The sequence below is a fragment of the Plectrocnemia conspersa genome, unplaced genomic scaffold (assembly GCF_051122295.1).
Source record: "Plectrocnemia conspersa isolate PC_06_02 unplaced genomic scaffold, ASM5112229v1 ptg000001l, whole genome shotgun sequence".
Classification (NCBI taxonomy): Eukaryota; Metazoa; Arthropoda; class Insecta; order Trichoptera; family Polycentropodidae; genus Plectrocnemia; species Plectrocnemia conspersa.
The window spans coordinates 20,846,628-20,862,345 of NW_028277165.1; the positions used below are offsets into that span (position 1 = coordinate 20,846,628).

At 30.4% G+C, this 15,718-nt stretch overlaps 1 protein-coding gene across 3 annotated transcripts in view; it reads right to left on the reverse strand.

The window, feature by feature from the left end:
* Positions 1–345: 345 nt before the first annotated feature.
* Positions 346–15,718, reverse strand: part of LOC148239154 (uncharacterized) — a 112,934-nt gene continuing 97,561 nt past the window's right edge. For all 3 annotated transcript variants that reach the window (XM_088196205.1, XM_088196214.1, XM_088196224.1), the window contains 11 exons: positions 9,530–9,668; positions 9,389–9,453; positions 7,322–7,460; positions 7,139–7,251; positions 6,939–7,073; positions 6,753–6,875; positions 5,304–5,523; positions 5,043–5,188; positions 4,460–4,969; positions 4,087–4,299; positions 346–4,012 (listed from right to left, as the gene is read on the reverse strand). In XM_088196205.1, coding sequence (XP_088052331.1) covers positions 3,891–4,012; positions 4,087–4,299; positions 4,460–4,969; positions 5,043–5,188; positions 5,304–5,523; positions 6,753–6,875; positions 6,939–7,073; positions 7,139–7,251; positions 7,322–7,460; positions 9,389–9,453; positions 9,530–9,668 — 1,925 coding nt within the window. In that variant the 3' untranslated portion in view covers positions 346–3,890. The remainder of the gene's footprint in view (positions 4,013–4,086; positions 4,300–4,459; positions 4,970–5,042; positions 5,189–5,303; positions 5,524–6,752; positions 6,876–6,938; positions 7,074–7,138; positions 7,252–7,321; positions 7,461–9,388; positions 9,454–9,529; positions 9,669–15,718) is intronic.

Consider the following 15,718-nt stretch of genomic DNA (forward strand, 5'->3'; position numbering starts at 1 on the left):
TGCTATTCGTAGATTTACATACATTTTAGTGTATTCAGGGTTAAGAACCACACTAGACGATTTCATCGCGAATATGCCGCCCCCAAGCAAGTGCCGCCCGGGGCGGCCCGCCCCTTCCGCCCCACCATAGCTACGCCACTGTCTTGGAGATTGTGACACAGTAGTACAGCAAGAATATGCACGTATTAATATATTCATTAATGCACAATACAACTACACTAAAACTGTTTTACTTATAAATATAAATGCATGCACCGCTGCGTTACGGACAATGGGATAGTTTAACTTATGATATTCATGAATTTAGGACTGGATATATTCAAGGGCCTAATAAAATCACCGATATCGAATTATGCTGATGAGTTTTATATTTTTCACAAGTATCTACGTGTATATATACATTGGTTTTTCACTAACCGAGTGATTTTTATGATATATTCATCATAATTGAAAGGTCACATGTACATATATGCGTTATTGATAACAACATTGGAAACATTTTCAAAAGATATACAATCACAGGTGCAAAAAATGTTTCAACGTCGTTACATAACATACATTTTGTATCGAGTTATTTCGTTTCAATTATTGGGACGGCCGAGTTGGCAAAAATTTGACCAGCCCCTATGTGTGTGAGTGCCCTATACACGTTTGATGAGAGAAAACGTCAACGGAAACATTTTTCCATTATCACTAGAAAAATTTATCCTTCCTCATATAATTTACTTATAATCAAGGCACAGAAATCGACTGACCACATCCACGTACTACTTAAACACTAAACCGAAAAGTATAACATGAACGTTCAGGGGTAACAGTCGCAGGTGTAGAATCGTAAGCTTTAAAGCGTATCTCAGAATGAAAACTAACATCATACAATTTAATGTAATCCTTAATTCGTTGTTATATTTCCTATACATTATGTTATCTTGTAAAATATGATAATCTAATGTTCAAATGAATAGGTTGTTGCATATAAAATGTAAGATTTTTATATAAAATACAAATATCTCTTAACTGTGATTCTAATTCATTATATAGTATTATATTACAATTTATTTTTAACTCAAAAATGTATATTAGAAATACTCTTTATTTACTATCAAATTACTTTTGATTTTAAGGAATAGATGAAATCATTAAGTTTTCAGGTTTTTTAAGATCACTATTAAAAAAAGTGAAACAGACTTTTGGATTAATCTATAATATACAAAAATTCGAAGATTTAATATGCAATAACCTATTTTTTAAATATTAATTGCCTTAAAAGGCCAAACTAGAATTAAAAACGCCGTTACCCCTAAAAACATTTAACATTATAAAAGCAAAATTTTATTATCAGATTGTATCTATATTACAGAATGTTAGTTAAATAAATCATAAACATATAATATGTATATATGATAGAATTATGGTCAATTTAGAGAAGTGTATAATATATTTTTTAATTGTATCTATAATCAATATTAAAGTAGATATTAAAATTTTATATATAATAATAATAATAAAAATAATGACAGATTGATAAAAATCATAACATTTAAAGTTTAATTATTGCTTAGAGAAGTATATTTAATTTATTAAATATTTAATTGTGTGTGTATATAATAATATAATGTGTATATAAATATTATTTTATATAAATAATAAAAAAATTGTGAGGATGTTATAAAATCAAACGATTAATGATTGCATATCGCATGGAAAAATAATATAAAAAAATGACTTGATGATGATGATATTGCTAAAACTGATCACACATGAATAATATAAATATAAACATCACATCATTAACAAAGTCGCGGTTGGCCGCAATTGAGTCCTCATCTTACAATATAACAATAACACGCAAAAATATAGCACGTTCACTTTGTGTGTTCGATCGATAGTCGCCGATCGGTTATCAATTATTGCTTGTCAACTATAATATAATAATATAAAATAAACTTCTAGCGATTTTACGAAAACTAATATTGCTAATTTACATTATAGTTATTATAGTATAATTCTACGTTAATCGTTACTATTATAAATATATAACTATCATGCGTATATGTATATAAACTATATATAATATGATTATATATAGTCAATCTGATGTAAGATTACAATATAGCACAGGTTTTAGTAATATAAATATTTACAAAGATATAAATTTGAAATATGTATGTATACATTTTTTGTTTGATTATTGAAATTATATCTTAGCTATGTTTACATCTCATTTTAGTAAGATTTATTGCAAATGTATATGAGAAATCTTATATGTATAATTAAATAAAAATAAATATTTATTCAATGATTATTATTATAAAATTATCACTTGGTATTGCTCAAATTTATTTAGTATATCAATAGATGCAAACATAGCGTTAAATCTTTAGCTAAACTATTGTTTATATATTACTATATAAATAAAATTTTAGTATACATTTTACAGCAGCACTTTTAAGTATGATATGAAAGCACTAATCGACGCACTTTTTTAACAACATTTACACCCAACTTATTCTGCATTATAGAAAATCACAGTTTCAACTTGTATCTCCTAGTGTTCTGTATATAAATTTTACAGATGATAGCTAATTAATTAATAGTTTGTGCATGCGAATATATTACATGATGTAAATTAAATACAAAGCCAAATCGAAAGATTATGATAACACATTACAAATTTATATAAATTCACTATTGCTTCACAACCGTTCATTATAAAAATTATGCTATTTACGATAAATAAATAATTTATATATAAATTTAGCAAATTTTCAGAGATTTAGCTATATCATTATATATTATAATAATCTTTGATAAATGTATCTTTTTTTTAAAGAAATTTTGAAGCGCTCCAGCAATTTTATATATTCGTTGTGATATTTTTAAATAAATATATATATATATATATTTTTATATAAATATTTCTGGGTGTGTGAATGACAACAATTATAATAATAATGGTTATATTGTATTGATTCGCTATTTTGTACCATAGATTTGTAAAGACCGATTGGCTTCGTCAGCGAAAACAGAAGTTGCGAGAAGTGTCAAATTTATACATATTAATCTGACACAATATAAATCAAATTATTTTACAATTATAATAATATACAATCTTTTCAAACGTAACATGTATCTTTTTTGTACAAAGTATCAATTCGCACCAATGACTATCTGTTAACCTTTGATTGTTCACATTCATTCGTATTATGTATATAATATATAATACAATACGCTAATAAATATAATATATATTTTTATTGCTGTGAGAATGAAGTATTCAACATTAAAATTATATAATTTACAATATTTCCTTAGAGTGATTTCAACAGAATGACAGATTTTTAACAATTTCCTAAAAAAAATATTTATAATATAGCAGTGTTTTTTTTTATTATAAAAATGCGATGATTACTATAATTTTAAATATTTATATATATATGATTTTATTGCATACATGTATATATTAATGATATAAAAATGTTTTTTTTTTATGTATAATTTTAACTATTTTACTTATCGTGACATTAACATTATATTTTAACATATCGTGTACTTAAAGTTATGTTTTATTTTTATTAATTATTCATTTCTCATACACTTTAACATATAATGCTCGTGTATAAAAATATATTAACAATATTTTAAATAAATCAAATTGATGAGAATGTTTTATTTAATTATTATTTTTTATGTGATTTCTTACTATGATCATTGTTATTCAATATATACAAATATGTATTGTATATAAATAATTACATTTAAGTATATAAATAAATTAACAATTAATTTATATAAGAAGCCTATATATTATTTAATTATACCAACACTATCATCACAACTTTATTATTACTAAATAAACGCAGTACAAAGTATCATTTGCCGCGACTGAATCATCTCATTACAACCAAGTGTGGTATAAATAAAATAAGATATACAGATAAACAGTCTATTAACAGAGTCTTCCATTTGTGCATGTTGATCGTCACGCCTGAAGACGTTTCTTGGCATTCTCCTGTAAAGAAAAAATACTGAAATATTAATAACTGTATCAGCAAAACGATCTAAATGACTATTACTGTATTTTACCAGAACTAGTGGCATTCAAAACAAGGGCGCCGTCAATTCCAGGCCTTATGTTACGATCGCAGCTCACCGAAGAACGGGTGAAATGCAACATTTTGTCTTGAGACTCTTTGTATATGAAGCAAAACCGCTTGGCCCCAATTGAATCTCTCGTAAGCGGCGTGGTGATTAAAAATGACGTGCCATTTTCGGTCCAGCCTCCGTGGCATGAATAAGCTGAAAACATTATTATTATTTTTTAATAAAAGCTACTATAAAAAAAGTCCTATTTCCTGTATTTACTAAAACATATATTAATAGCATGAGTCTAGATCTGGAAACAAATCTTTGCTCAATATATCTATAATACACACAAAAATAGGATATCTTTAATTACCAGTTATAAATTCTTTATTATCACACGACGAATGAAACTCCATACTCTCTTGAGAGTTACACCCAATGTCCAACATTGTAAATTCGCTGTTTATACACGCAGCTGAATCTACGTTTATACTTGATCTCCGATTCCTCGCCAACTGCTTATCCGAAGACACATTAGACACTAAACTATTTGACGTAACGTTCAACAATGCACTCGTCTCGTTCAACATTCGCTTCAACTTCATATCTCTCTTGAGCGCCTCTTTAGCGAAAATCTTCTCCAAAAACTTGTGATACTTTAATTTTTTACGTTCGACAACGGAGAGTTTATCTTCATGATCTTCTGAATCCGAATACTTATGCTTCCTGTGTCCGTGTTTATGCGCACTCTTCGGTCTTAAAGTGACTGTGTCGTTTCCTACATTTACTACTTCTAAGGAACGAGCGTTTCTTTGGTGTATCTTCAAACCGGCGATGGTGAATTTGCCAGAATAGGGACAGTTCTTCGATTCTGGATTACTCGCTGTAAAATATATTAATTTTATAAAATTTATGATGTAAATGTTTTATGTTATTAGCAACTTTTAAGTACTCACTGACGAGTGTTATATACCGCGAGCGATTAGGCTCAAAGTATGAAGACGAACATGCGTCTTCAGATCTTACGGTAGGAGAACCCAACTGCATTTCGGCAGCGTGCGTGCCGCGACGGTAAAAAGCCAAACAAACGTATTGACCGACACTAAAATATATATTCATAAGTTATAAATAATAATTTGAAATGCTTTTGCCTATAAGTTTCCTGAGTTATAGGTTCTATTATATAATACATTACGTAAAAAATATAAATTAATCACCAATGATGTTGCCAATGTGCCACTAGCACAACCGAGGTTTCGGTGTTCATCGGCGTTTTGATATGAGCACAGTGCACTTTGATGTCACCACCGGTCTGATTGGTGATACGCAGGGTTGCGTTCTTCTGATGAAATGAATACGTACTGGAATAGTCGAGCGTATGCCAGTGACCAGGGAAGGTCATCCAAGATGGAAAGCGACACTTCCAACTCGATGGCACTGTAAATTTCAATCATAATCAATATTACATGTTAACCACTGATTCATAATCAAGTATATTTATTAACTATAAGATTGTTCTTTGTGTATTTTGTTATTGTGTTGATGTCAAACTTTTTTTATCATAATTATCAAATTTGAGTGACATTCATTTCACTAAAGTAAAATAATTTTATTCTTAAATAATTCTTTATCTTATTCTTTTGAATACTGATAATTCAGTAAAATTATATTTTTTGCCAGTTTTAGATCCAGATTATTATACTGAAACATATGTATATAGTGAAAATGCAAGCGAAGTTAAGATTGGTTCCGTTCCGACAAATATAATTGGGTTATTATATCTACAAATGATGCAGAGTTATTGACAAAACTTCATGGTGCCGTTGAGCTTTTTAAATATTTTATACAGTTGAATTGATTAAGATTGTACATAAATAAGTAAAAAGCAAAAAGAATACACAAATATACAACAATAGTCTTTCACAAATTTAAAATATGCTATTACGACCAATCTTGTAGCTTTGCATAATAATTTATATTTATTTACTATTTGCTTATATGTGAACATGGAGAACTATAGTCTATTTATTTTCAAGAGTCAGTGCGCAAGAACATTGTTTAACGCGTAATCATAACATGCTTTTAAATTTCTGCCCTGTGATTGGTCGTTTGCCGTAAGATCAATCGTTTCATTGAGAACGACCAATCACAAGGCAGAAATTTAAGAGCACATTTTGATTACGCGTTAAACAATGTTCTTGCGCACTGACTCTTGAAAATAAATAGACTATAATTAATAGTTGAAAAATGTCATTACTCTGATAAGAAAAAATCTAAAATAGAATATGGTGAAGCCATTGATTACTGACAGAAATTAGTCTGAATGGATAAACAAACTAGTACAATTCTAATTTTTATGAAAATATATATGATAGTGTTTAAGAAACATTTACCAAACATATGATTTTAAACAGATCAACATATAGTACCAGCGTATTAAGAAGCTGGATGGTTACTGCTATAAGAAAGTCGTAAAGTCCAGATGTTTTGAAAGGATGCTTTAAGCGCGTTGCTTGAGAATGTTCCAAATCACAAAACTGTTTGCAAAATTTAAATAAATTCTTGGTAATATATAATTTTCTATGAGAATACAAAAAAAAGAGCTCTCCTAATAAAAATATTAATTTATTAATTGAGTTAAAAGTACATTATTGTAAAAAACATACCTCGTTTTAGTGCCATAGTACGCGATCCATCAGTGGCACTAAACAATCCGTTACAAGTCGCATCGCCTGATTGTGCTACCCTATATTCTACTCCGTCACCTTCTTTAATTTGCGAATGAGAACCTGATGATTGATAAACATACAATTATACACAATTCCACAATCATAGAAAATTAACTTACTAACCTATTCCATTCGTTTTTTCGTATACAAAACATCGATAACGATCTTCGTTGCTTGTAGCATGATTATGATGTATCTTTCCAACTAAATATCTTAAACTTCCCTCCTTCCACGTGGCAAGACATTCTAATTCTTCCACTGCAAAATTATTAAATAAAATATTCACCATGTATCCAAATGTGATTGTATTAGTATTATAATACCTGTGCTCTCAGAGCCATGGACATCGGGGCACGCTTGATAGTTTAACAACAAACGCGATTCTTCTGTACAGCTTTCAATAGACGACACGGGACTTTTGCAATCTCCATATCCTCTGTTAATGCAAAAAAGAAATTATATCATATGTGGTTTATAATAATATACTTTTTGTTCTGATTCGTTACCTATTGTACGTAAAGGAAAAGGGTCCTCTCAGTGGACACATAACTGGTGATGCGTTATCACGAAACATTGAATATAAAAGAGCGTCTCCCGTTATGGACGAGCATAAATTCGGTAGATGCTCTCTAGTGTGACAATAAGCTGAAATTAATTAGAAAATAATATAATTATTATTTATGACAATGATTGATATGAATTTAATACTATTTTATTAGAAATTGAAAAGATTTGTTTGTATTATTATTATCGTTTTAATTGATATATATGAGTGATTACTTCTTATGCAATAAACTAGAAATAATTTTAGAATCTTGAACAATAAAATTATAAAATTAATAATACTTTTTCTAAATAAATTTTGATATCAAACTCTGAGAATCAGTTTCACAAATATGTATTAAACTGATTTTTTTATTCTAATACAAATTTATAAATTAATTTAAACATATGGGGTTGAGTACAAAAAAATTGTATGTAGTCTCCGTTCATCACAATTTTTCTAACGCTTAAAAAGTACATGGATACTTCTATAATTTAGCTGATATCGCAGCCACTTATGCACTGCCTGCTTAAACCTAAACATATTTTCTCTTAATATTTTTTTAAGATTTGACAATCACTGAGGGAAATTTCTGACGAGCTTAGTGGATTTATTTATCGTTATTTCCTACGCTTTTTAGTCCACTTGTACACTTGCTGGAGTGACAATCATGAGTCACCGTACTGAATTTACATTTTTCGACGAATTTAAATGAGTTTCATTTGCTTACTACTAAAAACGAATGAGTGCAGTTTTACTTTGAGTTTTATGTCTGATCTGTACTGCCATCTGTCGGGCAAAATTCAAACTATATGAAATACCGGTGTTGGGCCATACCATCCTCCCACCCCCCGCACATTTATGGATATATATGTGATAGAAATCATGTCATGAGCCAAAATGCAAGAATTTTGACTTCTGCGTGACATATGGTACACTAAGAAGATGGCTCAAAATGCTATGTGCAGGTTGGTGCCATTTGACGGCAAGCATTGGAACGAAATGAATGATATACGGAGCTGTATTCTGTAGTTTATCCTGTCACATAGCAACTCAGGCCAAGCCTTAGTCGTATTTATGGTTTTTAATACCGGTAATACCGGTATTGGGACAAAAATCGACAATGTAATACCAGTAGTACTGAAAAAAAATTTGCACCCGTATTTTCAAAAATTCTTTTTCCAACATTATAGTAAATTAATGAAAGTGAAAAGGGGTTTTTGTACAGTCTCGCTGGTTTTTATTAGTAATCATAGACAATACAATAAAGAATCAGCGTATAAAGTATTTTTAGAAGTACCTGAATGTAAGGAAATTTATTTAAAAGCTTCTTATTATTTGAAATACGAAACATGCATGAACAGACATTGGTCATAAATGTTGGTAGCTTGAGTCGGAATTTGTCCTGCTTGTTTATTATTTTTCCCAAAATTTTGCAAAATTCGCAAGCATGTATCAACATTCAATACAGCATAAACTCAGCAATAAAGCATTCAGTTCGACTTTGAATGAATGAACATTATTTTTTCGGTCTTTTTTATTACTGAGCTAGTGTCTAGTGTCCAAGGTCTTACACTGCTGCTATCATTAACGCAGGCGATTGTGGTTGAAGAAGGTTGTGGTTGAAGAATAGCAACGTCATTGAAGCGAATCACAGACGGACCCAATCATATTAAGCATGTTATAGGAGTGGATAGCTAACTTGCTCTTTACGGCGTTAGAAATTGGCGGATGGGGGCCCTCTGCAGCAATATATTATGATTATGCTCTCAAGTTTGTTTTTTCATACTCCACCATTTACTCTTAGAAATTGAAAAACAGATCCAGCTATTGGTACCTTTTGTAAAATATTGTGCACGGTGATAGAGACAGGCAACTTGACTCCTTCACTACGTACGTACGTCAAGTTTAGGAAATATAATTATTGAATTACTTTAATTATATTTAGTTATTTCAAGATTTTTATTTGTTGAATTTTAAATTAATAAATAAATATTGTCAATACTAAAAAACTGTTTATTATACTTACTTTCTTTATATTGTAAAACGTTTATATGCTTTTCGTGAATAACGACACATCTATAACACCTTTTTCTGAAAACAAAAAACGTATCAATAATACACACGACAATATATACAAACATATAGATTATTATAGAATTTCTCTTACTCGTCCACCAGAAGAAATTTATCACCTTCTGACGAAAGGCACTTTCCTTTATTTGATAGTCTATCTCCCTCTATGGTAATTGGTTGAACAACGCCCGATTGGAACCAACGACCCGACCACTTCGACGGGAAAACGCACCCTGAAATACAAAAACACAATACACAACATTAATCAATAACACTTTTCATCATACACACTATATATTTGGTACTATAAATCGGCAAAAAGTGCCCTTATGTGGTGTGTAAATAAGGGAAGAAGAGGTGGAGGAGAGAAAAAATTAGCGGCGCCAGTGGCGGATCGATCGGTTTTGGAGGAAATTTAAATTACAAATAAGTCAACATCTTGAGAGGAAGGAAATCAAAAGGAAATTTCACCAATCAAATTGGAGTAAATATAATATGAGGGGTGGAATATTAATTTTTCACGTAAAAAATTATCGAATATGTTAAAGCGTTTCTGAAAGCTATGTTTCTTAATTTCAAAAATAAAAATTCCCATTTAATTTTAACAGTTGTTAGTTATTGCAACAGTCATTATATTTTTAATGTTAAACGAAAACAATTAAACATATGTTTTAAATGCCACGTGCATAAATATTATATCAGTATTTTATATTTAGAGACGTTTTTATGACATTTAAATAAATTATTTTCTTTTCAATGTGAAACATTTTTGTGAGTGGTAGTACTTTATGTAATTATGCATTACTTTTGCTTCAGCCCACAAAATATATGTACATACATGTCCAATTAAACATACGAAAGATATTCGGAATGTCCAAAGTATTTTATTTTGGCATTTACTTATGTTATATTAAAATATCCCTTTATTCATATTTCAATATGTGTTATGTTCCGCGGAACATCGATGTTCCGTGAACAAAATCTTTTCGCACCCAGTGCGTATAAAAGAGATGGCTTTATTGTTTTTGTTCAACTGACAGCTGACTGTCATTAGTCTGTCTACAGTTGCCAAGATTATCAATTCAGTTGGCCGCACTGATATATTTGTTCACAAACCTGATTAAAAGATCAAAAAACAGATTGAAAAAATACGTGTTAAGTATTCAGTATTTCGCTGTCTAAATTTTAGAGGAAACAAGTCTGTGGGAATATTACCGATTTCACAAGTAAGGGTGTGTGTTGTTTTAATATGTAATTAAAATTAAATCGATTGAATCGAAACTATTGGTAAATTATTTACATGACATTAGGCCCATATATACTTAAATTTGCGTAAAAATGGCATTTTGACAAGATTGATTTTCTTTTTACATAACTTGTATTTTTTTGTTAAAGGCAGAAATTTTAACACGTTATTTTTTCAAGCCATTTATCATATTTGTGAATCATATTGTAGATAAGATAAATCATATTTTTTTACTTCAGGATTCTTCTTCAGCATTAGTATATTCATTATAAGTAGATTTTCCATTGTTACCAGTCAAAAAATTATACATAGTTTTTAAAAATGATAGAAATAAATTTAATAAAGGATTAAAGGTTAAACTTGTAGCGTACCCCAGCTTGGAAACTGCTGCAGTAAAGTATGCGAAATTAATCAATCCTGTTTTATTCAGTTAAGATTGTTTACAATGTTTCAAAAAATATTTACTTTTACGGCGAGATATCAGAATTAGAAAGCATTTCCGGGATGTTGTGTTCCACGCCTTAAAATAACATCTAAAAAAATATTTTTATAATTAATAATTTACATATCACCATTGTGTTACATTGGTGTGTGAAATAATTTGTAAGCCACAAATTAATTCCCCGTCATCATTTTCTCATGGCAATTAGGAAAAACACTTATAAAAACACATTCCCACGATTAAAAACCTAAAAAGATTACGAAGCTAAAACACACACACCCGACAAATCCTTGTGACAACAGCCGTTGAAATAACACCGGGCAAAGAATTCAAAACGCATCCTGCTTATCCCAGGAGCGTTGGGAGGGCACGAAGAAAAGTTATAAATAAAGATTAATTTATAATCCCCGGAAAAAATAAATCGAGAAACTCGCCGACTTATTTCATTAGGCAGAAGCAGTCGGCTCTCTAGGTGCGAGAGGGCCGAGGCCCCGGAGGGGATTACAAATATTGACATTAACTTGATACACGCCGAGGGGGTGGTGGAGATCCAGGGTGGGTGGAAAGAGCGAACAAGTTATCACTTGGCACACGACGATTAATAGGAGCCCTTTAATCTGCGGCCTTCTTCTTCTTCGCCCCGGGGGGACGAGGTCAGCAAGAAGTTGGCGTGACGAGAAATGGACCCGTCACATGTGTTATATATGCTGGGGATGTTTGATAAGTGATGTAATACATACTTGTAACATCTAAATTCTGGAAGGTTATATAGATTAGAGGGAAGCAGCATAGTTCCATAGTACACAATTAAAGTCGCTTTCAGAAAAAAATGCTTAATTATACAAACATTTATACAAGGACTAAGAAAAACATATCTAAATACTCATGCTGTAATATGTAAAATAAATATTTCCATATTACTTTAGATACAAATATCTTGGTAATTTTCTTTGTATCTATTTTACTTATTGTTAAAATTATATTACCTTTGTATTTTATATATAATATCTTATTTCACTAATGATGTTACAATTCTTCGAAATTAAAAAAAATTTAATTATGTTATACCTAATAATATAAGGGATTTTTTTTTTTATTATTAATTAAACTTCAAGAATGTATTGTATTATTATCTCGTAAACATAAAAAAACAAATATTGTTTTATTCAATATATTATATATTCTTCTTTACTAAGAAGTTAAATTGAATACAACACAAAAAAAATTGTTGAAGGTCCTGAAATTTCCCATCACAAACACCAGCAATTTTGCTGCTTTATTAGAAATATTGCACTTATAAGTTAAAATTGAAATCATTCAACATTAAGCTAAGATCTTTTGAAGTATTTTAAATTTTAAGAAATCTTACAGAATCTAGCTATACAAAAAAATGTTTCATCAATATTGAACGGTAAACAATTTACCGAAACACATCTAAATTATCTCTTTTAAAATATGAACACCAGTATATATCAAAATTTGATTTTGTGTATTGTAAGTATAAAAAAACAATTGTGGACGATTCTCCAAATAGTTATTTTTTGATTATTTTTTGTATCCTAATGCACTACACTCTCTGGAAGTTGTCCGAACCGAAGTTCACCTGAAGTCGGCCGAGGTCGCCGAATTCCAAGTAGCGGCCACACTGTCACAAATTTCATATGCCGTTCGGACAACGGGCGTGAATGACGTCCGCACGGCGGCTGCTGTCATGTACAGCTGGCATATTTGCGCGCGATCAAAAAATGTGCCAAATAATCGCAATTTTTAAATCGTCATATTATTAAAATTACGCTACTGATAAGTATAAAAGTTTGTGTGGGCACTCACCAATGCAATATCAGTGAAAACTTTTCGGTCGTAAATATTTAATTTACGCAAAATCTTTGTCGGCTTTTGCAAAATGCCATAAGGCATAAAAATTATACTTCAGAATACGAACACCACATCTGTGACTATCCTAGAATTTTTCGCCGTCGATTCTAAATAAGAATTCGTTATGGTGTGACATTTATATAAATTGATCTAGAAAAATACATAACGATATTCGAAACGATTTTTTTTAACAAAATCAAGTACAACTAATTATTTATTTTATATGAAAAAAAATATAATAACGATATCTGTTAGAATAATATACTATCAAAAATATAATTAATCCCTTTTGGTGCCCTAAAATATTCAAAGATATCAGTAAGTCTGTTGAAGTCCCCGATAAGCATGTGGTATTATAACTTGACCACGTGACCACGATGCAGCGCTCGACGTGCGTGTTAACCATAGGACGCCTACGCGCATACTGAAATTGAACCGATCTACTCGTTCTATCTCAGTTTGCGAAAAACCATATCATTATCTCTCTCACTTTCGTCATTTAACACGCAAGAGAGCGAAAGGGGAAGTATCTCACAGCTCGCACTCGAAAGAGCAGCTCCGACTTCGGTTTCTTTGACTTCGGTCCGTTTGCCGACAATGTTCGGAAGCGCTCGAAGCTGGCCAAGTCGACTGAATTACCCTCACTTTACCTCCCGTTCTCGGTAACCTCGGACAACTTCCGACAGATTTTAAAGGGGGCAGAACCGAACTCGACCAAAGTAGCTCACTATATTCTCCGTCCTTGGCCAACCTTGGCCAACTTTCAGAGAGTGTAGTGAATGCATAAACCTTTTTAAAATTAAAATTTATTTATTGTCCGCGAGAGCAATAGTCCCTGATTGCAATTGTCCTGAGAGCAATTGTCACCGAACCTTATAACAGTTATCCAGACTTGATTGTTAGTCTGAGCATTGTTATAAACTAGAAAGCATCGAAGCAACGTCTACATTAATAATAAAAATAATCATAGTTCATATCGTGATAAGAAGAAGTCTATTTAAAAATTCAATAATTTACGGTTGACGATTTTACACCGACTGTAAAGGAACGAAGTATGTTTTTTAACGGGCCGTAAAAATAAAATAAACAATCGTGAAATAATAAACGGCACAGCTCGGGCTTTTCTTTCTTCATATTTTACCTACGTATATATTTTAGGGCATACACAACTTGGCGTATTATTTTTTAATAAATTTTCTAATACGTCATAAAAAATACCGTACGAATTACCCGCCGTTAAAAATATTTAATAACGCTTAATAACGCGAACCGCGAAATAATGCATTATAGCGAAAGCCAGCGCCTTTTCTCCCGTTTTTTCGCTTTATTGTTTTAATAATAAGAAAGAATCGTTGAGATTTGGATTATAAAGCTGGAAAAAAAACGTATAATATTAAAAGGTGGCCTAAAAATTTGCGACGATTTTTTTCTCTGTATATTTTTTTATAATTTTTAATATTTGCCTATACATTTGCATTTTAAGAATATTTTAAACCATCGCGCATCATACGCTACATGTTTGTATATTATTATCATATTCATCAACCTTATATACTAGTAATAATAATAATATAACTAGTATCGTGCTCGCTGATTTTTAAATACATAAAATGATATAAATTATCTGAAAAGTTTCTAAAACTATTACACAGATTATTCCCAATTTTTAATTAAATTAAAAAATAATCATTTTATTCTAATATCCATTAGCATTTTTATAAAAAAAAATTAGTTATATGAAACTCTTGGATTATTCAGGTTAGCTATATTAGATCTATATATATTGTATATTAGAAATTATATAATCAAACGTTTAAATATCAAATTGATTTGTTCTCAGATATATCAAACGCTTCACAAATAAATCTATTGAACAACTTCGTATTCTACCAGTTGAAAAAAATAAATAAACGGAGTTCATAAAATTAGTATAAATTAACTGAAAGTTTCACTAAAAGGCAATATAAACATAGACCTCTTTGCCTTTGGGAAATGAAGGCTTAGCAGATTGTGTTCATAGCAACAACGAATTTTGAACTAAGATAAAATTATGATAATATGCTAGATCCTAAAAAAATGCTTCTATAGGTTAAGCATATGCCAAAAAGCGGATATAAAAACATATAATGTTAAAATAAGATGAAATCTGCCACAAATAGGAATCACGAAATTGTGTATTATATTATCGCGTGTAATTTTGGGCCGTGGAAATATATGCATGATACATACTATATTTATTGAAATAAAAATAAAACTATTGTGTCCTAATGCGCCATGATGCTCAATAAATATAAGAAGAAAACAGTAAAAAATTCAAGTACATTTTCGGAACTTTTTCGATTAAGAGGGATTTGATTAATTTGAGATTCTTAATTAAGGATCCCTAGTGTCATAGAGCACACGAATAACAGACGGAACGTCAAAGTGAAACGCGTTTTTTTGCAGATTACGTATAGAGAGAACTTCTACTTGCTTTCAAAAGTGATTCTGAGATCTTTTGTTGAAGTTTTTCTAGACAAAGTGTTCCCATTGAGATCGTAGGAATAATCTGTTAGCGAACGAGATCGAGAAAATGACACCATGAATATTTATTTACTACGCAAAATATACTTGCAACTAATTTCATTGAATTGGATGGCAGTTATACTATTATGTATGCAATTTATTGTCGCATAGGTTAACCGTCGATTATTCAACAGTTATGATTAATCAAATATATG